General features: G+C 49.4%; 4 protein-coding genes across 8 annotated transcripts in view; 2 read left to right on the top strand and 2 right to left on the bottom strand.

Moving 5' to 3' along the window:
* Window positions 1-4,534, bottom strand: part of CA9 (carbonic anhydrase 9) — a 6,120-nt gene extending 1,586 nt beyond the window's left edge. Inside the window, exons 1-5 of the mRNA XM_024763030.1 lie at window positions 3,694-4,534; window positions 2,823-2,852; window positions 2,399-2,569; window positions 1,949-2,265; window positions 820-886 (exon numbers count right to left, since the gene is read on the bottom strand). Coding sequence (XP_024618798.1) covers window positions 820-886; window positions 1,949-2,265; window positions 2,399-2,569; window positions 2,823-2,852; window positions 3,694-4,504 — 1,396 coding nt within the window. The 5' untranslated portion in view covers window positions 4,505-4,534. The remainder of the gene's footprint in view (window positions 1-819; window positions 887-1,948; window positions 2,266-2,398; window positions 2,570-2,822; window positions 2,853-3,693) is intronic.
* An 8,781-nt stretch (window positions 4,535-13,315) lies between these two features.
* On the top strand, window positions 13,316-17,312 carry ARHGEF39 (Rho guanine nucleotide exchange factor 39). 5 transcript variants are annotated; one of them, XM_024763066.1, is made up of 9 exons: window positions 13,316-13,756; window positions 13,968-14,062; window positions 14,330-14,450; window positions 14,712-14,830; window positions 15,428-15,498; window positions 15,750-15,878; window positions 16,040-16,269; window positions 16,523-16,611; window positions 16,799-17,224. In XM_024763066.1, the coding sequence occupies exons 1-9, from the start codon at window positions 13,619-13,621 to the stop codon at window positions 16,809-16,811; spliced, it is 1,005 nt and encodes a 334-aa protein (XP_024618834.1). In that variant the 5' UTR covers window positions 13,316-13,618; the 3' UTR covers window positions 16,812-17,224. The 5 variants fall into 5 exon arrangements, with proteins under 5 accessions (XP_024618834.1, XP_024618833.1, XP_024618831.1 ...); XM_024763065.1 differs by having other exon boundaries at window positions 16,796-17,224; XM_024763063.1 differs by having other exon boundaries at window positions 15,750-16,269; window positions 16,799-17,310.
* A 29-nt stretch (window positions 17,313-17,341) lies between these two features.
* Window positions 17,342-20,313, bottom strand: CCDC107 (coiled-coil domain containing 107). Its single transcript, XM_024763067.1, has 6 exons — window positions 20,125-20,313; window positions 19,876-20,036; window positions 18,085-18,145; window positions 17,903-17,993; window positions 17,694-17,806; window positions 17,342-17,610 (listed from the first exon to the last, which is right to left on the bottom strand). The coding sequence occupies exons 1-6, from the start codon at window positions 20,228-20,230 to the stop codon at window positions 17,363-17,365; spliced, it is 780 nt and encodes a 259-aa protein (XP_024618835.1). The 5' UTR covers window positions 20,231-20,313; the 3' UTR covers window positions 17,342-17,362.
* A 4,291-nt stretch (window positions 20,314-24,604) lies between these two features.
* On the top strand, window positions 24,605-26,012 carry SIT1 (signaling threshold regulating transmembrane adaptor 1). The gene is made up of 5 exons (XM_024763035.1): window positions 24,605-24,765; window positions 24,893-25,028; window positions 25,115-25,173; window positions 25,261-25,322; window positions 25,414-26,012. Exons 1-5 carry the CDS (start codon window positions 24,693-24,695, stop codon window positions 25,645-25,647), a joined length of 564 nt encoding a protein of 187 aa, XP_024618803.1. The 5' UTR covers window positions 24,605-24,692; the 3' UTR covers window positions 25,648-26,012.
* The last annotated feature ends 6 nt before the right edge of the window (window positions 26,013-26,018 follow it).

Genomic DNA, 26,018 nt, shown 5'->3' with positions numbered 1-26,018 from the left:
CCCCCCCCCCCCCGCCATACACACAACAAAGCTTTGGGGTACAGGAATACATTTTTATCTCCCAGAAGCCAAGCTGACTCAACTCCCTGAAACCACTTCTTCACTGAGTGTGTCCCTTCCCATAACTCAGCACAACAAGACATGACTCAGGAGGAAGTAAAAGGCTTTGGGGCGCACAGAGTGAGAGAACTGCTCCCCTGGCCCTCCCTCTGAGTCTTCACTCTTAGTTTGCACACTGTGATAACACACTGGAATGCAGATTTAAGCCCAGAGTAAATCAAAAGAGAAAATGAGTTGAATAACTTGTAAATAAATACCTATAACTTTAAAAACAGACACAAAACTCAAAAAAACACAGTTCTCTCTAGTTTAGCAAAACTTAAGGTCCAGTTGGGCAAGTGAGGTTTAAAATGACCTAGAGTGACTGAGAAGGAAAGAAAGATTTCCAACAAAAGCATTTACAAATTTAAAATATTTGATGCTTATGAAGGAGTAATAGACATCTCTCAGAAAAATTTTAGACTCAACCAGACTCAACCCCTGAAAGTTCCAAACACTATTTTTTTGGTCTTGTTTGGTTTTTGTCTTATCTTAGTTTCTGTTTGGTTTTTAAACATAAAGCCTGTAGCCAGCAGTTTGCCTTTGCCTGTTTGCCTGTGTTCGGCTTCATAGTTATTATCAAGTTCACAGTAGGCCAGTTCACATTTCAACCCCTCTGTGTGGGAGGGAGCCCTTCTCCATCCTCAGACCTGAGGCTCCCCAAGCGCGGTTCTTTATGAACAAGGGTATCAAGGATAGTGGCCAAACCAACAAACTGACCTTCCTCGGCGATTTCTCCCAAATGTGACAGCAACTGCTCGTAGGCGCTGTTTTCTTCGGGGCCTTCCTAGGAGATGATAATGCAAGATAGATTCATACATGTATTTAGGGTCATGGCTGGAGGCCTGAAGGTGAGGTGGGTTCCCATAGTCCTCCCCCAGTTCCCAGCTCTGAGAACGCTGGGGAAACACAATATCTCATGTATTATTACTCAAGGTCGATATACTCCTACTTTGCAAACTGATGTAACTAGGCAGACTAGTTTTCAATGGCAAATTGGAGGAAGAGGAGGATGGTGGGTCACTTTACTAGGATACAAGGTTCTCAATGATGGGCTCTACTTACTTTTCCAATCTCACTCATCATTAACTCCACACACATTCTATGTCTCCACCACAGGAAACCCCAATAACCTTTGTATTCATGTTAGCTCTGCATTCACCTTAATAATTCATGTGTTTGAGTTTTGGAGCCAGGGCATGCTATTTCCAAGGTGCTTCTCTGAACTTTGCGCTGTGAGGCTGGCGTTCATGAGTCAGGGAGGGAGTGAGCCTAACAAGTGTTTCACCATCCACAGGTGTCTCACAATCCCTCCAACCTACTAGCCTCCTCTAATCATTGTGTATGTACTCCTGATCAGTATAGGTCCAAAGAGGTCACTAAATACTTCTCTAGACAATATTGCATTTTGCAAAGGGGAAATTATGGGTTATAAGAGTATTAGAGAAATGACTCTTCCTTATGTCCATTCTACTACATCTGCCATTCCCCGAATGGGCCATATTCTGAGTCTTTACATGTACCGTTCGCTCTTCATGGAATATCTCCTTTTCTTTCCCACTAGTGAAGGCTTCAAGTTTCACCTCCTCTGTGAGGCCTTCCCTGACTACCTTGTTGACTCTGCGTCCTGTGTATATGTCTATCCTGTCAGCCTCCCTCACTGGCTGTGGGGAGACAAGGATCCACAGTTTCGGAATCTTTTGTTGGAGCCCAGCTCACAGTGGGTGTTAATGAAAGAACTAATGAGTAAATGAAGATGATAGCCAGGTGCGGGGTGGGGTCTCTGGGGCAAGATACTCTGAGCCCGAGGGCTGGGGAAGCAGGGGTGGGGGGTGTCCAGGGCTGGTACCTGCAGAAAGGCAGCCAGCACGGCCAAGCCCCCCGGGCGCCCCAAGGCCTCGTCAGCTTTGGCAAATGCAGTGCTGAGGTGAACCACGTGGATCTGGAGAGGACACGGTAGGAGTGGGCGAGATCCCCTACCCCGCGCCCCACTTCGACCCTCCGCGGACAGCTGCGCGCTCACCTCGGCAGGGAAACGGTGACCGCCAACCGTGTGCTCCGAGCCCGGGCGACCCGCAGCCCCCCAGTGCAGATGCAACTGCAGGGCCCGGTACTCCTGCCCGGGACCTAGGGCCATCTCCAGCCCGGGAGGCAGACTCAGCTGCACTGCGCGGTGAGAGGCAGGTGAGCCGGGCCCGCCCCTCTCTCCGCAGAGCGCGAGCCTAACTCCCAGGGACAGTCCCTCATCCCCAGCTAGCGTCCGCCCCTTCCCCGAGGCTCCGCCCCGAGACCGCCTCACCGGTGTGGCCATTGTTGCGCAGGCGCAGTTCTGGTTGTGGCGGGAGCTCAAAGCCAAGGAGTTCCAGGGGTCGCAGGGCTGGGCAAAACGCGGTGAGCTCTGGACGGATATCTACCGGGGACTGAAAACGGCCAGCGCAGGCGGGGGACACCTGGGGCCATGGCGGAGCGCCTGGAGTGGGAGAGTATGTACAGGAAGTTTGATGACAAGATCAGGAACTTTTAGGGAAGCTGAGTAGAAAAAGTGATGGGGTCGAGTCAGGAGGCATCCAGACAGGAGATAGAAATAAGGGATGTGGAGGGAGAGAGGCAGCGGGTGGTGTCAGGGACTGGCAGACGTGGATGCGGGGGAAGAGGGCGGGGGGTGCAGGCACTAGCAGAGCTGGGTGCCCACATTGGGTCTGTACAGGGGGTGGGTGTCTCACCTCCATAACGCCAATGACTGTGGTCATCCCCTGCATAAATGAGAAGAATGAAGCTGATCTTTGAGCCCAGTCCCTCCCCAGCGGCCAAAAGGAGGTGGGTCTCCTTCACTAGCAGAGGTTCGCAAATTCAGATGTCTTACAGAAGCATAGCAGGTAACAGAAATGCCTGAAGCAGGCCAGGTGTAAAGCACTATAGATGGCAGCCAAGTAAAACGCCACAGCTTGACGGGCCACACAAAGATCCTGCTGGCCCCGGAGATACCAGTTTGTGACCACTGTCTCAGGGTCTCTAAAATGGGTGGAGGCCTCAGTTCCCAGGCCTAAATCTGTAGACCTTTTTCTCCCTTATTCATCCCTCCTCCCCACTCATCCTGTTCCCTTTCTGGTCTCCAGCTCATTTTCCAAAGTTCCTGGCTTGAGAGTCAAGATACCAGGTTCTCCTACCTGCTGTTTCCTTAGTCCTAGGTCTCAGTTTCCTCATCTGTAGGCTGAAGATGAAGTAATTTCTACAAGCCCTTCCTGCTCTTCCTCTGGTACACCCCCGTCCTTCCTCTTCTCTCCCCTCATACTCTTACTTCTCTCCACCTTTGTTTTCTCTCCACATTCCTATCTTTCTCCTCTCCAGGCTCCCCCTTTCTTCTTTCCCATCTCTTCCTGCTTACCTCTCTCCATCTGTGCCCCTTTTTGTCTCCCCATCTAGCTCTGAAAGGGGGTAAAGGGCTAGTGGCATGGGAGCTCCTGGGGTTGGGAAAAACTACATCAGAGTACAGGCTCCTCTCCTTCCCTGAATAATCCCTACCTGGGTTGGGGTTTAATGAGGGGAAGCATCAACCTCCTGGAGCCTAGATTTGCAGAGCTGATGACCACTTACCTTTTTTGTCTCTGTGGGCATTATTCTGGGGGCCTTGAGTATCCCTGGGAGTCTCAAGAGTAGGTAGATCCTCTATCTTCAGAGAATCCTCCTCTCCTGCTTCAGTCTTCATTCCAGGTGGATCCAGCTTTCCAGGTGGGTCCTCTTCTCCAGGTGGGTCCTCCTCTCCAGGTATATCCTCTTCACTGGGCAGGTCCTCCTCACGCAGTGGATCGTCTTCCCCAGATGAATCTCCTCCTGTGGTGGGAGCCCCCTGCATCCAGAGCAGGCTCTGGGGATGGGCAGGCACCAGGAGGAGCAGTAACAACAGCAACTGCACAGCGGGGCCTGGGGCAGGGGCCGGGATCCACAGAGGGAGCCAGGGGCTGGGACACAGGGGAGCCATGCGGCTGACTGTGGGATGTCCTGGGACACGGTGTGTAAGGTCTGTACGTGCATCAGAAACAGGAGCTGGATGGGGGAGGAGCAAGCCTGGAGGGGAGCAGACTGGCTCACAGAAGGTCCTTTTGTAGAGATGGAGCCAAAGCCCTGCAGGTCTGTCTGGCCCTGTGCCCCCTCCCTGATAGCAAAGTTGGGCATGGGGTGGAGTGAGCGGCAGGTATGTGCGCAGGCAGAAGGTTATCAGGGTCATGGGCTCAGCTTGGAACCCAAGGCACCACCTGGCACTATACAGGTTCCACCTGGCACTATACAGTTTCTCCCTGGCACCGCCTGGCTGCTCGCCAGCCAACCTCAGCCAACCCTGGCCTGCTTCCCAGTCCCAGGCAGCTGGGGACCCCACATCCTCTGGCTGAGAGGGGAAGCAGCCCATATATACATCCCTGGCCCAGCCAGGGAGCAGGTGAAGGGGTAGGGCAAGCTGCAGGGGGAGTCTGGGGGTGGGAGGGTGGTTGGATGGGTAGGTGGGAGGCGAATTTGAGTATGAATGGAAAACTGTATATATTTATTAGAGAGTCTGACAGGTTTAAACTAAATGTATTATTCATCATATTACACCTTTGCTCAAAAACCTCCATTGGCTTTCCACACTCTACCAAAGTATCTTCTATCTGCCCATCTTCTCCCTCTAGTTGACTTCCAAGTCCCCTCAAAATACTACCAAAGAGACTTTTCCATCTTTTCTCCTACTACTCTCCCTCATACCCTAGCCAAATTAAACTATTCATTTTTTACCCAAACCTTTGACCGCCTTTGTTCATTTAGTTCTCACTGCTGGGAATGCCTTTCACTCTTCTATTTATTTAGCATCTACCATATGTCAGGCATTGGGCTAATAGACTAGATGTATGGAAATGAATAAGACACAGTCCCTGTCCCAAGGAGCTTGCTGTCTTGTGAGTGAGGGCAAAAATTATCATAATATTTGGGGAAGAGAGATGAATTCTGCCTCAGAAAGTAATACAGAAGTAGGCAAAATTTGATCCGGGCTTAAAGAAGTAGCAGTTCAATTGGTTTAAAAAAGAATGGGGGAGGGGCTTCCCTGGTGGCACAGTGGTTGAGAGTCCGCCTGCCGATGCAGGGGACACGGGTTCGTGCCCCGATCCGGCTGGGCCCGTGAGCCATGGCCGCTGAGCCTGTGCGTCCGGAGCCTGTGCCAGGACAGGGAGAGGCCCCCGTACCCCCAAAAAAAAAAAAAAAAAAAAAATGGGGAAAATGGCATTCTGGGCAAAAGGGAGGCACCAAATACTTTGAGCAGAAGAATGACAGAATCCAAATCTCATTCTAGGTTATGTTGAAGGGTAGTGTGGAGTACAAATTGGAGGGGGAAAGTGGGTACAAGGAGATGAATAGTGAGAGGACCCCAACAATGGGCTGGGATTCCCAGTCTGCCTATTCACTTAACATTTGGTAACCTTCCTCTAGTCCTCCAGGCACTGTTCTAGACCCTAGGGATGCAGCATTGAACTGGAGAACAGCCTCTGCTGTTCTACAGCTCACATTCTAATAAGGCCCCTATGGCTTCAACAAACCAGAAGAGAGTAAGGCCATCTCAGGAGATCCGTATCTGGGGCTAACATTCAGTAGGTACACACACCAGTATGGTTGTATAGGTAATTAAATATATTGAAATATTTATAATCTGGTTTGTAACTAGCCCCTAACTCCAGGGTGCTCCTGCTACCCCACTCCTCCCTAGGGACTGTCCTGACCTTATGAACTCACTAAAGAAGTAATGCTTGACACAGCAGGGGCTCCAGGACCGCACTTGAATGCCCCAACCAGTTTCCACTCTGGTAGGTCAGTAGTTGTGCACGAATGCACCCACTAACATGTTAAACAGCTTTACTATCTCCTCTGTCTAAATCCCTTCTATTATTCAAGACTCAGTTCATACAACCACTGTGGAAAACAGTATGGAGGTTCCTTAGAAAACTAAAAGTAGAACTACTATATGATCCAGCAATCCCACTCCTGGGCATATATCTGGAGAAAAACATAATTTGAAAAGACACATGCACCCCAATGTTCATTGCAGCACTATTTACAATAGCCAAGACATGGAAGCAACCTAAATGTCCATCGACAGAGGAATGGCTACAGAAGATGTGGTCCATATATTCAGTGGAATGTTGCTCAGCCATTAAAAAAGAATGAAATAATGCCATTTGCAGCAACATGGATAGACCTAGAGATTATCATAGTAAGTGAAGTAAGTCAGACAGAGAAAGACAAATATCATATGATATCACTTATATGTGGAATCTAAAAACACATGATACAAATGAACTTATTTACAAAACAGAAACAGACTCACAGACTAGAAAACAAATTTATGGTTACAAAGGGGAAGGTGGAGGGGAGGGGTAAATTAGGAGTTTGGGATTAACCTATACACACTACTATATATAAAATAGATAACCAACAAGGACCTACTATATAGCACAGGAAACTCTACTCAATATTCTGTAATACCCTATATGGGAAAAGAATCTGAAAAAGAATGGATATATGTATATGTATAACTGAGTCACTTTGCTGTACACCTGAATCTAACACAACACTGTAACTCAACTATACTCCAATATAAAATAAAAATTAAATAATAAAAAAAAAGACTCAGCTCAAAGGCCATCTCTTCTAGGAGGTCTTGCTTGACCAACTTTACACCACAGGAAGAGATTTCTGGTGCCTCTGAACCACCACAGTTCTTTGCCCTCACTAACAACCTTGTCTAGCATCCAATTCACATTAAGGTGATTTATGACATTATATCTGCTCTGATAGCCTCGGGGGCCATAAGGGCAGGGTCCAGTATTTGACTGATTGAGTCTGTCTTTTGTTCAGTATTACTTTATTATTGATCATCTTTCTCTCTGCAGATCACCGAGACAGGGCTTGAGAAAAACCAAACTAAATGCCTTCCCTGCCCTCAGGGAGCCCATTGTCAATGGCCTGTGTGTGTCAAACCGCAATTATTCCAGGAGCAGGACATCACATTTCTACAGCATCCCAAACTGTCTGCCTTGTCAGAGTGACTGTCATACTGTATGCCAAAACTTGTATGGCTGAACAAGCAGTCTTCTTAGGAGGTAGTCAGCCTAACGATCTAGGTTGCCATTTCTGGAGCTAAATTAAGAGCCATCCATGGCAATCTGATCCAGTGTGAACTCCTGATGGTCAGCTCATTGTCTTGGTCAGCTGTGTTGTCAGAACCTTGGTTGGACCCAGACACATGGAAAGTACATGGTAATATCTAAATTGGATGGGCCCGGACAAGACAGAATGCGGTAACAACTAATCTAGTTGAGGTGGAGGAGGTCATGGGAAGCATGGAGGACAGAAACACCATGCTAACTGAAGTCTGGAGTCTGTATGTCTAGAATTTTCTCCAATACCAATCTTAGTTTTATTTCATTTTCCCTCTTTCCAAATGTTTTGAATGTTTCCACCTTTTTCCTTTTTAGATCTCCGTCAGGGTCTCCTTGTACAATTCTCCTTGGCACTTCTATGTGTCCACGTGTCTCCCCTCCATCTCTGCTGCTTTTTCTCAGTATTTCAGAGTCCAGATTGCATCTAGGTACAGCTCTCTCTGTGTTACAGCTCCCTAATTTCCCAAGTGCCATTCTCCATGGTGCTGTCTCTTCCTTGAGCTCTCTGTCTCTGTGTGTGACTATGTCTCTGGTCTGGGTGGGGAATGTGGACTCTGACCCAAGATTGTGCTTTTGCAACTGGGAGTCTGCCAAACCCTAAAACAGGTTTGAGCTCCCAGAGTCTTGTTTCCTGAGTCTCCCCAGGGACAGAGTGTACTCAGGACTGATTGACTAAGGACACCCCCCTCCCCCCACCCCGGCCTGACACACGACCTCTCTGTGGTTGTTTAAGGCCAAGTTTTTGGTCATTAGGGTCTGTGTCTTAAGACATCGAGGGCCATGTCTCTGCTTATCCCAGGGCTGCAGAGGAGGGAGCTATTTGCTGGTGAAGTAGGAGGAAAAAGAGCCCCCTATTCCCCAGATATGGATTGGAAGCAAAGACAAATCACAGCCCTTCTGGGGCGCTGGGGACTTGTCTGTAGACTATAGTCTGTACAGGAACTACAGGGACTTACCTGTAGTTCTGGCCCAGCTCACCATCAGTATTATTTTCCTAGGGCTGCTGTAACAAATTAACACAAACTGGGTGGAATAAAACAACACAGATTTATTCTTTCACAGTTCTGGAGGCTAGAAGTCTGAAATTAAGGTGTTGGCAGGGCCCTGTTCCTTCTGAAGGCTCTAAGGCCTCTTCTAGCTTCTGGTGGCTCCAGGCATTCCTTGGCTTGTGGCTGCATAACTTCAGTCTCTGCTGCTGACTTCACATGGCCTTCTTCTCTTGTCCTTATGTCTTCTACTGGATGTCTCTTATAGGAACACTTACCATTGGATTTAGGGCCCACCAGGATAATCCAGGATGATCTTAAGATTCTTAATTTAACTACATCTGCAAAGACCCTTTTTCCAAATAAGGTCACATTCACAGGTTCTAGGGGTCAGGACATGGGCACATCTTTATGGGGGCCACCATTTAGCCCACTACACCATCAGCCATTTTGGAACTGAAGTGGGTGCACGGGATGAGAAGGAATGAGCTTGTGCTGGGGACCCTCATGTCTTCTGCCCATATCCCTCTTCATGTCCTTTGTAGGCAGTTTCATTTACTCCCATGGCTTCTATACTAGATGACAGCCAAGTATCTCCAGGTTGGACTACCCCATGTCAGATCTATAACCACCTGCCAAATGGATATCCCCACTTGGATGTCCCACAAGTATCTCAAATTCAACAGGCATCTAGCCAAATTCATTTGTCCCCAAAACCTCTTCTTCCATACTCCACCAAGTGGTCTAAGCCAGGAACCTGGTGCCATCTTTCATCTTTTCCTTCACGTCTGAAGGAAAGTCAAGTCATCAAGCACTACGGATTCTACCTTCTAAACTTTTCATCCTCATTTTTCATCCTAGTCCACACTTCCATCACCTCTTACCTGGGTAACTGCACCAGCCTCCTAATGGGTCTTGCTGAGTCCAGCTAGCCAGGGTGATCTCTCTAAAATGCACATATAATCTCACTCCCTATTTAAGACCTTTGAATGTTTCCCATTGCCCTCAGGATAAAGTCCATAGTACTACTTGACATGGCCTTCAGAGGGCAACTTAGGTGGGTCCAGTCAGAGTGAAGCTCTCTGTCTCAAGTATTTGATAACTGAGGGAATTCACTTTCACTTTGTCCAGACATGGATGAGGAAACACACAGCCTCTGGAACTGTGGGCAGCCACCTTGTAACCCCAATGGAAGCCAGCCTTAAGATGATAAAACCATGGAAGGCAAAGTAGAGTGGTAGAAAGCAGTCCCTGGTGATTTGACTGAGCTGCTGGATTAAGCTAACCCAAGTCCGCCCCCCACCGCCACCGCCCCGTATCTGGACTTTTCAGTTGCATGAGCCGATAAATTATCTTATTGTTTAGCTACTTTGATTTATGATTACTTGTGACACAGTCTTACTGATGTAAATTCCCTCTATGGTTTGGCCTGTGTCTACCTCTCCAGTCTCCTTTCTCATCACACTTTCCTTTGCAATCTGTGCTCTAGTCTTATTAAACTTATAGCAGTTCCTTGAATGCATTGCATGCGTGTGCATGTGTGTTTTATCTCCGAGCCTTTGTCCATGCTATTTGTCTCTCTGTCCACAGCACCCACATTGCCGGCCCTGCCTAGCCAGGTTTTGTTTTGTTTATCCTCCTGGCATCCTTCAGTTCACATGTCACTTCCTCCAAGAAGCCTCCCTGACTCCTAGGCTAGGGCCAGTCCCTTCACTCCTGCATGCATAGAAGCCTATATTTCCTTTGTTACGTGTATCTCACTTTATGGTGACTCCTTACCATGTGTGTCATGCTGGATTAAAAGCATTCATAAGGGCAGGGGTCACATTTCTCTTGTCCCCATGCCTAGCATAAGACCTGGTGCGTGAGAGGCATTTAATTTTTGTAGAATGACTGGTAATTATTATTCAAAGCATCCCTAGGGCTTCTTCAGTGAGTTGAAAGCAGAGGTTGAGGGTAATTAAAGGACAGAGGAAAAAAAAAATTTTTTTTTGGCCAAGCTACGTGGATTGTGGGATCTTAGTTCTCTGACCAGGGATTGAACCTGGGCCCCCAGCAGTGAAAGCGCCGAGTCCTAACCACTGGACTGCCAGGGAATTCCACCCCCCCCCAATTATTTTTATTTTTAAAATTTATTTATTTGCGGTACGCGGGCCTCTCACTGTTGTGGCCTCTCCCGTTGCGGAGCACAGGCTCCGGACGCGCAGGCTCAGCGGCCATGGCTCACGGGCCTAGCCGCTCTGCGGCATGTGGGATCTTCCCGGACTGGGGCACGAACCCGTGTCCCCTGAATCAGCAGGCGGACTCTCAACCACTGCGCCACCAGGGAAGCCCTAAATTTATTTTTTTTAATAAATTAATTAATTTATGGCTGCGTTGGGTCTTTGCTGCTGCGCGCAGGCTTTCTCTAATTGTATTGAGTGGGGGGCTACTCTTCACTGCGATACGAGGGCTTCTTATTGCGGTGGCTTCTCTTATTGTGGAGCACGGGCTCTAGGCGCGCGGGCTTCAGTAGTTGTGGCTCAGGGGCTCTACAGCACAGGCTCAGTAGTTGTGGCACATGGGCTTAGTTGCTCCACAGCATGTGGGATCTTCCCAGACCAGGGCTCGAACCCGTGTCCCCTGCATTGGCAGACGGATTCTTAACCGTCTTCCCTGGCCCCTCTTTCCTTTGGCTTTAGGGGGGAGCTGCGGGCAGAATATGGTGTGCCTGACTTGCTCTGTGGGACACTTGGTCCCCAGGGAATCAGTTGTCTCCAAGTGTCCTCACTGTGTCTTGCTCAGCTTTGCTGTCTTCTTCCTCAAAAGTTGAGTGATTTCCCAACCTGAGCTCACAGCAGGCTCTATTCCCCTGTCTTCTTCCATCCACCTAAAGCACATTCGCACACTGGCAGGATACCCAAACACACCCATCACTGACTGCGCCCTGGGAGTGTGCTCTGTTCCCTTTACCTGGGCTCATGGTGATACCAATTGTCATGAGATTATCTGCGCCCTTCCACCCTTGAGCTCTTAGTGTGGACTGTCCCACATTCACCTGAGACAGTGTAGCCAGTCCTCCACCTATGTGGCTTCACCAGTTCCCCTGTGACCCATCCAAGGTACAGTCTGACCCAAACTCTCTCTTGCCTCCATCGAGCCCTTCAAGTTTTTCCCTGATCTAAGTCCAGCATTTCTCCTTCCTCAGCATACTTAGAATGTCAGAGAGCTAGAGGCGACCTCAGAATCCTGACAATACCCTGGTTCTTGGCTTCGGGCCCAGATTCTTAGGAGTCCTCAGTGGTAGGAATAGGGTCTAAAGTTTCTAACATTTTGCTTTTTAATAGCTTTTTTTTTCTAATTACAAAGTAATGCAAGCATGCTCAAGCAGAAAACTTGGAAAAAGCAGAAAAGTATAAGGGAATTTTAAAAGTCACCCTATTTATCCCATTCACCCCCTCAGTGGGCCAGTGCCTGGAACAGATTTGGTGTGTAATAAATATTTGTTGAATGAATTATCTTTGATCCCATCACCCAGAGATAAAAGCCACAATCACCTTTTGATTGTTTATCCTTCCAGTCATAGATATGTTATACTTCCTAAATAAGATCATATTGTACACAGTTTTACGGCCTGCTTTTTTTCTCTCAGCAATATACTATGTGTTTTCCCATATTGATAGCTTTTTTACATCATTAATGCTTTCATATTATTCTTCAAATGGCTCTACCATAATTTTCCCAGCCAATTCTCTACCATTGGGCATTTAAGTGATTTCCAGTTTTCTGTTGTTACAACATCTTGCCACCCATCCTAGTACATATGTTTTTGTCCACATATCTATTTTTTAGGATGCATTCCTAGAAGTGGAATTGCTGGGTTAGAAGAGTAGGCACATTTTAAGATATCTCATGCATACTGACAAAATGGCACTGCTAATTTACCCTCCAAGGCTATTGCCAGTTTTCAAAAAGACCTAACTAAGTAAAGAAAACCGGGTAGAGAACAAAGATGGCTGCTTCCTGAAGACTTTCTTCTCCTAGATGTTTGCCCCTCGCTCGTGTCAGGCTCAGAGTTAAACACTCGGCCTTTCTCCAACCATGTTCTCCTTCCGAGGCTGTGGTCGCTGGGTCGCGGCTTCACTCACCAAACAGCACCATCCGTCTTCCCGGTTCAGCGGTGACAGCGCGGCGCCCTGGACTCCGCACTTCGACGTGGTAGTCATCGGCGGAGGACATGCGGGGACCGAAGCCGCTGCCGCCGCCGCTCGGTGCGGCTCCCGGACTCTGCTGCTCACGCACCGAGTGGACACCATCGATCAAGCGGGCCCGGGCCAGAGCTCTAAGACTAGGGGCTATTCTGTGGACCGTGGATCGCGCTGCTGCTGAAAAGGGACACTGTTGGATCCCTGGTCTGGGTCTAAGATCCCACATGCCGCGGAGCAACTAAGCCCGTGAGCCACAACTACTGAGCCCAAGTGCCACTGAGCCTGCCTTCTGGAGCCCGTGAGCCACAACTACTGAAGCCCCCGCGCCTAGAGCCCGTGCTCCGCAACAAGAGAAGCCACCGCAGTGAGAAGCCCGCGCACCGCAACTAGAGAAAGCCCATCCATGCGCAGCAACCAAGACCCAACGCAGCCAAAAATAAAAATGTATAAATAAATTAATTTTTTTAAAAAGTGAATTAAAATTATTAGTACTCGTTTATTAAAAAAAAAAAAAAAAGAAAACCGGGTACATTTTATCCCTGGACTAGATAACACAGACTCATCAACTCTAAGCTTCTGGCCAGAATTACAGCAATTCCGACCCACCATGTTAGTTATTGACACTTGCTGACCGGAAGCTAACTGGCTATCAGGTTTTGGATCAGTATGGAAAGAGAAAGCAAGTTAGTGACTTAAAGCCTATCAACTTTTCCGGGGGCCAAAATATTCAAAACCTGGTGACCCGTGAGGATTCCTAGTAATAAAAGCATTGGGGACAACTGGACCCCAGTGTCTGGCATGGGCCCAGGACAGAATCTTAATTCTACAGGTGGGGCACTGCGACCCTGCCCGTGTCTAAACCCCCAACTCTCCTGACTCAAAGTCCACGCTGCTGCCCCAACTTAGCGCTGCTCAAAGGAGGGCCACCCACTTGCCCCAACCTGCCCTGCCCCGAAAGGTGCCGCACACCGGCAGCGCCGCCCTGGCGGTGACCTGATGCGGTTCAGCTGGCAGCTGCGCATGCTCCGTCCTGCGCGCAGCCTCTAGGCGCCAGAGGGCGCGCTCCCCTCCAAGGCCACGCCCCCACGGCCCCGCCCTCTGAGCCGTTGGGATTTGAATCTCCCGCGGGCTGCGGCTGGAAGTGCCGACCCTTCAGTCCGGCATGGGGAGCCCGGGCCCCAGCGTACGGTGCCCGGTGCAAGAGCAGCGTGCCCGTTGGGAGCGGAAACGCGCCTGCACTGCCCGGGAGCTGCTGGAGACCGAGCGGCGCTACCAGGAACAGCTGGGGCTGGTGGCCACGGTGCGGGGCCCGCACACCCTCCCGTAGGGGCGGGGACCCCAGGGTGTGAGAGGGCCCCTACGAGGTCGGTGACCCTGACTGGGGTACCGTGGGTCCTGACCTGGACGCCTGCACGTAGGGACCTCAGGCCGACTTACACAGTTTCTAGCGGCGCCTTGGCACTGGCTTCATGTTTCTGCGGACTGCATACCGGTATTCTCTCCTTCCGCAGTACTTCGTGGGGATTCTGAGAGCCAAGGGCACCCTGCGACCACCAGAGCGCCAGGCCCTGTTTGGGCCCTGGGAGCTCATTTACGGCGCCAGCCAGTGAGTAGAAGGGGCGTGGGAAGAGAGAAGGAGGGAGAGCTCTGGCCTCTGGCAGTGCACGGAGCTCAGAGTCGGAGCGACCCCGGTTCCCATTCGGAGTCTGCCAGTTACCTCACTTGTGGTCTTGGCCCAGTGCCTTAATCTGCCCCAATTCTCCACCCGTAAAATGGGGTAATAGCACTACCTCCGGGGCAGGGGTAGGAGAATTAAAAGAGGTGGTGCTTGAGTAGTTCTTGGGCTGCTCTTTTATTGTCCTGACCTACGCAGAGAGCTGCTTCCCTACCTCGAAGGAGGGCGCTGGGGACAGGGGCTGGAGGGCTTCTGCCCCCACCTGGAGCTCTACACCCAATTTGCTGCCAACGCTGAGAGGTCCCGGACCACCCTGCAGGTAACCTGAAGATGACCTCAAGTCCTCCTTCCCCTCTTCCTCCATACATTGCCTCTTCATCTGCAGACCCAAACTTCATTTATACTGTTCCTGCATTTATAGAGCCCTGTGGGTGTCCAGCTCTGTACTAAGTTCCCTGTAGGGAGACGGGGTTCTCTCAGGAGCACACAGCTTCCTGAGGGCTGGGGATGTGTACCCCGAAGAATACAATAGTAGGAGAGGCTTCTCTCCTTGCTGCCAACTCTTTCCCTGTCACTCTAGGAGCAATTAAAGAAGAACAAACGTTTCCGGAGGTTTGTGCGACTTCAGGAAGGTCGCCCTGAGTTTGCGGGCCTTCAGCTCCAGGACCTGCTCCCTCTGCCTCTGCAGAGGCTCCAGCAGTGAGTGAACTCACCCTGACTCAGCCAACTTCTCTTAGAATTCTGAGTCTGTATGATTGCTGCTCTCAGCTTTGTGGGATTCCATGGGATTTGTCCCACTGTGTCTCTCCTGGGACAAATTGCTCCCAAGAACTTTGCAAGAGTAAATGTGAACCCACTGGAGTACCTGGGCTGTGCAGCCTCAGGCCCTTAGCTGGGATCGTGGAACTTACACTGAAGTGAGGGGCCTGTAATAAGGCTAGCAACAGGGTTTCTGGAGATGAAAGGCTCGCCTAGCTTAGAATTTGTCCCTGCGGATGAGTCAAGAACTTAGTTGTCTGTAGCATCCTCCTTAAGTTGATTAACTTTCACCTTGGGATCTGGCCTCCTGAACCTTGGTCATTCTGCCCCTCTGACTCTTCAGTGTGGAATGGAAGAGGGCCATGTGGTGTGAGCCCAGCTTCTGAGTCTCAGATGAAAGAGGGGGATAAAATAGCCACAAGCAGGTCTTTCCTGGCTTTGCAACTGAAGTTTGTACAGGGGGTGATCTGTGTGTCAGGCAGAGGAAATTTTGCCCAGCTCTACTTCCCCTCATAACTTCCAACTGTCTAATTCCAGGTATGAGAATCTTGCCATTGCTTTGGCTGAAAACACAGGTCCCAACAGCCCTGACCATGAACAGCTCACAAGTATGTTCTTGCTCCTCCACAGCAGTCCTTGGAGACTGCTCCTCTTGTATCCATTTCTGGTTCTGACCTCCAACAATGTCTGATATGCCCCTATCTTCCAATGACTTGTATACAATGTTCCTATTGCCCTACATACTCTTCAAGAAGTTAGACTCTGACCCTGGTCCTCTCTGGAATAGCCTGTCTTTCACCACCACCATTCACCCAAAGTCAAAGTTGTGTTGGGAGTGGGGCATGGAATATTATTCCAGGGGCTGCCCGGCGGATAAGTGATACTGCCCAGAGAGTCCACACCATCAGTCAGAAACAGAAGAATGACCAGCACCTCCAGCGTGTCCAGGCTCTGCTCAGTGGACGGCAGGCAAAGGGGCTTATCTCAGGTAGTCTGTGTGCTTCCCCTCAATCCTCAAGCTGCCCTTTTCCTACCCCCATCCTCTCTTTTGCCAGCACATACCCCCCATTTCCTCAGCCTCCCTTTCCTTCTATTCCTTGCATCATGGTCCTGAAGCTGCACCAGAATAACAGCTCTCCCATCCCCCAGGTCGCTGGTTCCTACGCCAGGGTTGGCTGCTGGTGGTGCCTCCCCGAGGGGAGCCTCGGCCCCGAATGTTCTTTCTCTTCTCTGATGCACTCCTCATGGCCAAGCCTCGACCTCCATTGCATCTGCTGCAGAGTGGCACCTTTGCTTGCCAGGCCCTCTACCCCATGGCTGAGTGTCAACTCCACAGGGTCTTTGGCCACTCAGGAGGCCCCTGTGGTGGACTGCTCAGCGTAAGTAACAGGCGAGAGCCCTAGGTGAGGTAGGAGAGGCCCAAAATATACCTCAAGTGCCTGTGCATCATTCATCTCCTAGGCCTGGACCCCCCTCACAGGAACTGAGCCACCTACATTGAGAGCATAGTAGGGCTTGGGGTTCATACCTGGTTCTCACTTCAGCCCTAAATTACCTCAATGAAAACAGCAGGGCCTTTAGCTTAAGGCTGGACATTTCTGAGCCATGTGCTAAGAGGTGGTCTCTCCCTAGCTGTCCTTTCCCCACGAGAAGCTACTGCTTATGTCCACAGACCAGGAGGAGCTGTCGCACTGGTACCGCAGTCTGACTTTGGCCAGCAGGTAAGTTATTTTCCTTCAGAAGAGCGCTGTGGTGAGGCCCACGAGCTGGAGGCAGCAGTTTGGGGCCTCTCTCACATGTGGAACTCACTCGCACCCCTCACCCCACTCCTCCATCCAACACCCTTGGTGGTTTTGTCAGAATAAGAGTGCTCGTGCCAGTGCCTGAACTATCTTCTCTCCACAGCAGCCAGAAGAACTAGAGGAATCTTACAAATTCGAGTCCAGGATACCTCAGAGTCGGGAGTACAAAGGAATCTTCTTCAGTACTAACAAAACACAGACTCTTCACGGTTTGAGAAGGGTCATTCTGTGTTTGTGTGAGACCAAGACACGCCATGTCATTTGACCAGCTCTTGAGAATCCGGACACCAAACCTGACCCAACTGAACCTCAGCTGAACCAGCTATTTTTATGTTGTATGTAGTTTCTATAATTTATTTTCCCACAGGATTTTAGTAAAGTTTTTTCTTTTTTGGAGAAGGCTTTTTATCTCAGCTATGCAATATGAGAAAAGGGGTTTCTGTGCCCTGAAGGCTGGCATGACGGTGGCCTCAGGAATACAAAGAGAAGGGCTGGAGCTCCCTCTGTCTTCTCAGCTCCTGCACTGGAAGACAGCCTCTTTATGTCCTAATAAGGGAAGCTTTTCAAGAAGGCCCAGTTGTTTTTAGGCACCTAGTATGGGTGTGTGTGTGTGTGTGTGTGTGTGTGTGTGTGACCAGCTGGAATGGAAAAAGCACACAGGATCATCCAGTCACAAGAACAGACTCTGTTTTACTAAACTGTCAGCTGTTGTCCCTCCTTCCCGGTGGGGGCTGTGACTGGGGCCCTTTGCTGCAGCCTTCCGGCATCTTCTCCTTAGCCCCTGCTCCATTTCCCTGGGAGTAGCTAGGTTCCTCGTCCCTGTGCTCCAGTTTAGGGGCTCCTCCCAGGCCTGACTGTCACCAGCCTCTTCCTCGTCCTCCTCTATAGATAAGTCCTCAGGAAAGGGTGTGCTGGCCTCTGTGAAGAGGAAGATCAGGCATGTTCCAGTCTGAGAGGCTTTGTCTCTACCTCCACCAGACTCTCACCTCCCAACCCTGTACCTGGTTCTGGAACCTCCACACCCTTGTTTGGTTTGCTCTCTCGTAGCAGCTGGTGGATGGCCTGTAGCTTCATGTGCAAAAGCTCCTGCTGGGCTCCAGCCAGGGTAGTCACACTGCAGATATGTCCACTCAGAGGCTGCCCAATCTCTGTGCCCACCTCTCCCACCTACCACAAGTTCCCCTGGCCACAGGGTCATTGCTCTGCTTACCGCTCAAAAAGGGGCTCCAGCTGGGCCATCAGACTGTTCAGGTGTTGTTCTGTCTGGGCCAGCTGTTGTGTCAGCTGGGCCAGCTGTTGCTCTGGGGGTAAGGGAGAAAAGGAGAGCAATGGTTACCAACCTTCTGCTGTCCCTTAATCCCCCCCCCAAGTACAGATTTCTGCAAAACCCACCTGACTGCAGTGAATCCTTCTTGCCTGCCTCCTCTTGGAGAAAAGTAGCCTCATCTTTCCCCTGCTGTGGAAAAAGGCAAGGGCAATGAGGTTCTCAATAACCTCAGTCTTGGGGCTTCCCTGTGTGGTGCAGTGGTTAGGAATCCGCCTGCCAGTGCAGGGGACACGGGTTCGAGCCCTGGTCCGGGAAGGTCCCACATGCCACGGAGCAACTGGGCCTGTGCGCCACAACTACTGAGCCTGCGCTCTAGAGCCCGTGAGCCACAACTACTGAGCCCACGTGCCACAACTACTGAAACTTGCACACCTAGAGCCTGTGCTCTTCAACAAGAGAAGCCACTGCAGTGAGAAGCCCGCACACCTCAGCAAAGAGCAGCCCCCGCTTGTTGCAACCAGAGAAAGCCCACGTACAGTAACGAAGACCCAATGCAGCCAAAATAAAATAAATAAATTTACAAAAATTAAGTAAATAAATAACCTCAGTCTCCAAAGCCAGAAGGAGGAGGAGGACAATTTCAGTAGACAAAACTAGTGGGTTTTTACCTCAGAGAATCACAATCACAACTCGTCCAGCTCCTCACCCAGGACAGGAAGCAACATGTCAGTATGCCCCGCACGTGGTTGTTTAGTCTACTGAAACACTTCCAGGAAGGAGCAGCTGTCATCAGTTTGATAAAGTTCTGGTTGTTAGTTTATACACAAAGCCAGAAACTGTCCTGTGTGCATCTTCTTTTCATGGTACTGATCAGAGCCTTCCAAAATCATATCTTTTCAACGTGATAGCCCCTCAGGAATTTGAAGAAATTGGTCATACCCCCTGTCTTCTCTGGTTTCATAGTGCCAATCTTTTGCAGTCAGTGCTCATTTGACACGGTTTTCTCTGGTTGCTTTACTCTGGTTTGTTTTAAGAGCATGTACTGCTCTTAAAACAGTGCCCTCAAGATAGTAAAATTCTCCAGGAGTGTTCTGATCCGAAGATAAAGCACAATACCTCCTTCCTAGCATTGATTTGGGAAGTGGGTTATCACATCACACAACTGAACTCTGTCAAATAATAAACTGCGGCCAAATTACGTTTCTTTCGTACTATACTTGGGTCCAAGAAGAGAATTTATTATCTATCCTTGTCAAATTTCATCATTATATTCAGTCCCTCATTCTAGCCTGTCAAGTCTATTCTGGATCACGATTAGCCATCCCTTCTAGTTTTCATATCATCTCCAAATTGGCTCAGCCCTCTATATTCCAATGCAAGTAAGTGATAGGGCCAGGGCTAAAGGGAGAGAGCCCTGGGAGGTACTACTTTCCATTTCAACAGTTTCAATCCACCACAATATACTGTCAGTTCACATTGCAGGGCCTCCTTCCCAAGGAGAACTTGAGACTGCTTGTTACCTCGAACTCTAAAAGCACTTTGGCTACAGTAATCAACTGCTCGTGCCAAGGTTGGAATCTCACCGGGAACTGCACTTACTGTAGTATGGACATTTGCTGGGTTCAAATCCCAGCTCCACCAGTTACTAGCTCTGGGTGGTCTTGAGCAAGTGACTAAACCTCTTCACTGGATTGTTGGGAGGATTAAATGTGATGATCATTATTTATTTACAATTTACCAAGGGCCCTTCATATCCACTACCACGCTGGATGCTCAAAATAACCCCATAATTTTAGAAAGCCAGGGAACTCTTGTCATTTTACAGACTGAAGGGAAAATGTGTCTTCTTCTTGGTACCATAGCGTCCCCCTGGGAGATTCAGGCTCGGGGCATCCCCACCCCTGGTCGTCCCGCACCTGTAAACACTTGTATAGCACAAAAGCCACGGCAGCTGCGGTGTACAGCGCCCCCAAGGGCAGCGCCCCGGCCCAGGCCCGCTCGCGCTGGTTCTTGGGCGGTGGCGGCGGCGGCCGCCGCCGGGTTTCCGTGGCCCCAGGGCCGACCTGGGCGGCGTCCCCTGAAGAGGAGGGCAGAAGCGGTCAGTACAGCTGGGGTTTGGGGCCTGTGGGCAGTCCCAGCCTCCCTCCAGCTGCCCTCGCTGGTACCTGGGTGTGCCCGGCGGTCGGGGCTGGTGCGGTCTCCGAGCACCTCGGGCAGCGCTGACACAAGTAGCAGCCCCAGCGAACCCGCGAGCGACACCACGCTCGCCATTGCAGGCAGACACCGCGAGAACCGAGGCGGCGCCGGCGTAGGTCGGACGCACCCGAGCGCTCCCGAGCCCGTTCAGCTCCGGGCTTCCCAGGAAGGTCACGCCCACCTAGTGTGTGGGCGGGGCCAGGCCTATTTGCATAGCACTGTGGGTCCAGCTTAGTTCATTTAAGAAATTAGCTCATTTCTTACCTCTATATAGGTGTTCTGTTAGCCAGGTTGTCTCCAGAAGCGTACAGTCTTAGAAGATTATAACTGGAAGTGGTTTTTATTTGCCACGCCACCAATTTCCTCACCCTAACCGTAAAATAAATTTCCCCGTGGAGCTATAAAAGGTTATAGCGCGCCACTTACGACGTAGCTCGTGCTGAAGGCCTGTTTGCTAGGCTACGAACTGGGGACTTGTTCCTTACTTGCGCCTAGGGGAAAGTCCCCGGACTTCTGGCAGAGAGTGCCGCGTGCGCATGTACGTTAGACCTTCCCTGCTTCTCACGGTTAAGTCCGCCAAGAAGCGATCCCGCAGCTGGTGGGGGAGCCGAGCGGCGTGTTGCTGGGGGTGTCATCCGTCTACTTCTATAGTTACGCAGGCAGTGCGCCATCGTGCGCACCAACCACACGGGGCTCATTCTCAGTACGGCGGCTACTTTTGTACCCTTATAGAAAGTAGCAAGTTACCCCTGAGCTATTCCTCCCCTTAACTACTTGTTCCTCCTGTGGCCTAATACATCACTGTATCATTTTTATGCAATTCCCATTTCGTGCAACGGCTTCCTCTTCCCCACCCTTTCCATCTGGCAAGTGCCTGTAATATCCACCATTTATCGTGTAGCATGGTAACACGATAAAATTTGATCTCTGCCTGGGCTAGAATCCTGCCTCTCCTATTTGACTAGCCGACCACCCAGAGGCAGCCTGGGCTGCAGAGCAGAGTAGTCCAAACCTCGACTCTAAGCCAGTTGACATAATCAATGTAAATAAGTGGTTCAGGCCAGGTGTAATAGGATAAATGGGCCCCAGCTGATTGTTGCCTTTAGGGAATTTGGGTCCACTATTGCCAGGTCTTCTGATTTTTTTCCAATAGATCAACAAATCGGGATTTCAAAATTTGGAAATCTCCAGTTTTTAAATGTTGACGAGGAATCAGTGGCAGACTAAGCATATTTGACACCTGAGAGATTTTTAAAGTCTCCTCTTCTATATAACAAAATTATTTTCAGTAATAATCAGGAAATGAAACAATAGGGTCCAGAAAAGAAACTAATAAGGGCCAGAAATTCAAACAGTGAATTATTTCTTTTATTGAACTCTGTAGATACAATCTTGACAATATAAAAAAATAGTTAAAATTAAATATACATTACAGAACAAGAAAGGGTAATGGGTTAATATTTCTTAGTTACATTATTGTTATTTTTTGAGAAAGGGGCAAAAAACTTATACTTACATTTAACCTATCTGAGTAATGGATAACTCTAATTTCTTTTTTAAAGTTAACTTCTGCAAATTCGTCAAAAGTAATTTTTGCATATTCCTATTTAATAGAGAATATAGCTAGATTTGTCAATCTCCACGCATAGTTGATTAAAGAATGCTTTTTACTAATTTTCATATCAAAAAAGTTTCTTTCACATGAAGCAACAGACATACAAATAGGAAAAGAAAGTCTTAAACATAGATGTTTGGCAAAGATTCATTAAAATTCCATTTGTCAGTAAATTCCAGAAATTTTCAATACAAATAAAAACTAAGTGGTCACCTAGAATGACAGAATTAAAGTAACTCAACGTCATTTTATTTGACTTTTTAATCACTGTGCTACCATTGTTCATTGTAAATCTACTGGTTAAATGCAGGACTGTGTAATATCATAGGAGACAGAAATTGTGCCCAAACCAAAGAATAACTCCAAATGGTTAAGAACTAATTCTGGCTATAAACACATGTAAGATGAACCTGTTTGTGTCAGGAGCCAGTTGTATAACTGGGCGTTCTACAGATTAACTTCCATGTAGATTATAATAGTTTTTTTTTTTTTTTCTGGCCGCGCCACACCGCAGGCAGGATCTTAATTCCCCTGACCAGGGATGGAACCCTCATCCCCTGCAGTGGAAGCATGGAGTCTTAACCACTGGACTGCCAGGGAAGTCGTGAATTAGAAAACTTCTAAAGGATAAGTAATATAAATGTGCTAATTTGAAGCTTATATAGTAGTATTAAAACTCATCAGTAACTACAACAATTTAGAATGTAGATCTACAAAATATTTTTGAGAAAGGAATATGTTATCACTGACATTTTTTAGAATTGCTGAAACTTGGTGATAATAAAAAAGGACACTGATTTTTAGTCAGTTTTGTTTTTAAATTCTCTACAGACAATACCCTCTTACTGCCTGGAGGGGCAGGATCTCTCCTGCCAACCCCATCCTTGGCACATTACTGCAATGATTTTAAATTTTTAAAAAACATTGTATGGGCCAGACAAAACAGATCTCTGACCTCTGGGTCTAAGGTTTATATTTGGAACTTAAATCCCTCTTCCCACATCAACAGCCTCCCATGTGGTTGGGCTGTTTCTGGGCAGGGCAGGTACTCTGCTGCTCCCTGAAGCAAACAAGTGCAAACACAGGGCTGTTTCCCAGGACAGATCTGGGGCAGAGGTTGCTCTAATTCAGCTAACTTTTTTTTTTTTTAAAGCCATCTTTAAATTTATTTTCCAAATATAAATCTCAATTAATGTTCATACACTGTCATTTAGCTTCAGGCTTTTTTAACCTAGAAAAAAATTCTCTTTTAAAAAGTACATCTATTGAGGTATAACTGACAAACAATAAAGTACAAACAAAGGTGCACAATTTCATGATTGCTGACATATGTATAATGCATGAAAGCACAAGCATCACCAAGGCAATGAAAACATCCATCAGCCCCCACTCATCTTCAATCTAGAACACTGCTCCTGTCCCTCCCCATCTCTGTCTTTCATGATATTGACTTTCAGGAAAGCTTAAGGTCACTTGTCTGGTGGAGTGTCCCCCATTCTAGATTTGCCTAATTGTTTCTTCATAATTTGATTCCCATTGAACATTTTTGTCCAGGACATCACATGGGCAATGTAGAGTTCCTCCCACTGCATCCCATTAGGGATACAGAACATCACTTTGGGCACTTGGTTCAAGAGGCGTCTGCGAATGTCACGATAAAGGTCCCTTTCCCTGTCATCATCACAAGTGGTCTGTCTCTGGTATCCTGTTCCTTAACAAAGGCTTTGACCACCCGTGAGGATTCTTGCTGGCTCAGTGATGGCATTGTGGGTAGCAGATGGTGGTTCTCTAATTCTGCACAACTACACTTCACAGCTGGCATCTTCTCTAAAGAAGACCTTTCCTTCCCCGCCTCCCGCTCCTGTGTTTTTAAAGGCACCCTTGGGTTCATGAATTCTTTTCCTCCATCCAATGTGTGTAACCCAATATCTTCCTTTTTGAGGTCCTTTTTGAGTGTGCTGCAATGTGCCAGTAGAGCCCTTCACCCTGCCTCTGCATCCTTCTGGGTCCTAATTAGTTTTCAAGTACATCACTGCTGTCAGATATGAGCTTTCATTCTACTTCTTTCCTGAGAGTGGACCCAGAGCCAAGCATTTCTCCATGACACCCTGACTGCCTTTATTGGTGAAGGACATTGAAAAATCAAGATCTGGGGAAGTAAACCCTTTTCAGTGTTTGATGTAAAACATTTGAGGGTGTACATGTTAAGAACTATGAAGGATCTGAATCAGCTAACTTTTGAGCTTGACAGCTCCTAGGGACAGTTTGGATGAAGTGGACCAGGGGGAGGGAATCAAGCTTCCTCTAGCCCCCAAACTATTATACCAATAATAATAACAACGACAAAGGTCATCTTAACACATGCCCCTCGGGTCAGCCTTAGGGTGTAGTGGGACTGTAAGTACCAGGGGGCCCCCTCATCACATTTCACTTCAAAACATGCTCACTGAGGAATACGTTCTCTGTTCTCTGTCATGGGACTCAGAGTTGGAGAGAAAAGGCATACACCCTGTGGCAGAAAGGAATCTCTGTCCTAAGGCCTGGCTTCCTTGTCTTGTCGCTCCCACCTCATGCCACTTCTGCCCGCCTTGGGGTCTTCATGAGCTCACCTGCCCAGTGGCTCAGTAAACTCAGGCCTGCCTCTTCTCTGGCCGAAGTTGCTACAGGGTACAGGGGAGAGATGGGGGTGGGGGCGGAAGCCCAGGATCTGCTGGGTAGTGCAGGTGCAGGCACAGGGTGGTGTCTTTGTTCTTTCACTCATCCCTCCCCGCCCCCTTCCTCCCCGGAAACCAGTAACTTTGCCACCACCCGTATTGGAGGTGCTGAGCTGTGGGGGCCAGGCCCAGGGAGGGGTGGGAGTAAAGGGGGCTGCCGCAGCTGTGTTGGGCCATAAATCAGGCTGACCCCTTGGCTCAGGGCAGGATGCCTGCAAATCTGGCTTCTGTAACAGCAGGTCTGAGCAGAAGTGACAACTACACGGATCTGCTAGTGCCTGGTGAGATGGGCGGGGCAGGGGCAGGGGGAGGGGTCACGTGGCTCCATGTCCCACCTGCTGGGACCTGGAGGGTTAGGCCAGGCAGTAACACACACCCCCCCCCACCCCCATCCTCTCACATCTACAGGAATCCCCTCCGTGACCAAGGCCTGGGGACTATGGGCCCTCTTAGGGGCTGTGACGCTGTTGCTTCTCATCTCACTGGCTGTGCACTTATTCCAATGGACTAGTGGCTGGAGCAGGAACCATCCGGGACAGGGACGGTGAGTGGGGGGCAATAGAGATGGGTTGATCGAGAGTTCCCCCTTACCAACAAGCACCCTCTCATCCCCTAAACTCTGTGTTGCAGGCCTCGAGAGTCTGTGGAAGAGGTCCCTCTGTACGGGAACCTGCATTATCTACAGACAGGTAGGAAGCTTTCAGAGGGTAGTAGCACAGTGGCCAGGGTGCAGGGGGAGGAACAAGAAGTGACCAGATTCCTGTTCCCTGTCCTAGGACGACTGTCTCAAGAACCGGGGCCAGACCAACAGAATCCAACACCTGGAGGCCCTGCCAGGGTGAGTCAGTTGTGGCTGAAGAAGAGGGGAGGAAAGGTAGTGGGGGATTTTTCAAGGGTCCAGTGCACTTCTAACAGCCTTGCATCTCCAGGCTGCAGAGGAGGTGATGTGCTATACCAGCCTGCAGCTGCGGCCTCCTCAGGGCCGGATCCCCAGCCCTGGAAGCCCCATCAAGTACTCGGAGGTAGTGCTGGACTCTGAGCCAAAGCCCCAGGCCTCAAGCCCCGAGCCGGAGCTCTACGCCTCAGTGTGTGCCCAGACCCGCAGAGCCCGGGCTTCCTTTCCAGACCAGGCCTACGCCAACAGCCAGCCTGCACCCAGCTGAGACAGAGGGCCTGGCACAGTGGGGCATACAACTCCCCTGCCTCCTCTGTTGCCAGGGTTACCCTGTCTGGGGCATGACTGTTTCCCAACCACCCCCTAAAGACAGGCAGCCATTGCTCAGTCACAGGAGTTATGCTCCCCGAACTTCCTATCTGAGCTGTGAGGGAGACATCAGAGGAATGGCAGGCCCCCCGTTTCTTGAGGGTGGAGGAAGCAAAGGCAGTGGCCCCCTCTCCACCGGTTTTTTCCCTCTATCTATTCCTCTCAACCCCCAAACTCCCAGGTTCTCACTCCTCCTTCCAGAGCTTAACCAGATCCTCCCCACTCTGGCTGCCTCTTAGTCTATCCCTGACACCACAGTGTCTCCTCAGA

The sequence above is a fragment of the Neophocaena asiaeorientalis genome, unplaced genomic scaffold (genome assembly GCF_003031525.2).
Source record: "Neophocaena asiaeorientalis asiaeorientalis breed wild unplaced genomic scaffold, Neophocaena_asiaeorientalis_V1.1 scaffold449, whole genome shotgun sequence".
Classification (NCBI taxonomy): Eukaryota; Metazoa; Chordata; class Mammalia; order Artiodactyla; family Phocoenidae; genus Neophocaena; species Neophocaena asiaeorientalis.
The sequence above is the reverse complement of the archived record's forward strand: the minus strand, read 5'-3'. Positions and strand labels throughout refer to the sequence as shown.

Bases quoted from the DNA above. Each gene is read 5' to 3' on its own strand.
- ARHGEF39 (XM_024763063.1), top strand. From the start codon at position 13,619: ATGGGGAGCCCGGGCCCCAGCGTACGGTGCCCGGTGCAAGAGCAGCGT. The intron at 13,757-13,967 runs GTGCGGGGCCCG...CTCCTTCCGCAG, and splicing joins AGCTGGGGCTGGTGGCCACG to TACTTCGTGGGGATTCTGAG. The intron at 14,831-15,427 runs GTGAGTGAACTC...GTCTAATTCCAG, and splicing joins CCTCTGCAGAGGCTCCAGCA to GTATGAGAATCTTGCCATTG.
- CCDC107 (XM_024763067.1), bottom strand. From the start codon at position 20,230: ATGGCGAGCGTGGTGTCGCTCGCGGGTTCGCTGGGGCTGCTACTTGTG. The intron at 17,994-18,084 runs GTGGGTTTTGCA...CCTTACCCCCAG, and splicing joins GAAGGATTCACTGCAGTCAG to AGCAACAGCTGGCCCAGCTG. The intron at 17,611-17,693 runs GTACAGGGTTGG...TCCTCTTCACAG, and splicing joins TGTGGAGGTTCCAGAACCAG to AGGCCAGCACACCCTTTCCT.
- SIT1 (XM_024763035.1), top strand. From the start codon at position 24,693: ATGCCTGCAAATCTGGCTTCTGTAACAGCAGGTCTGAGCAGAAGTGAC. The intron at 24,766-24,892 runs GTGAGATGGGCG...TCACATCTACAG, and splicing joins CACGGATCTGCTAGTGCCTG to GAATCCCCTCCGTGACCAAG. The intron at 25,029-25,114 runs GTGAGTGGGGGG...TCTGTGTTGCAG, and splicing joins AACCATCCGGGACAGGGACG to GCCTCGAGAGTCTGTGGAAG.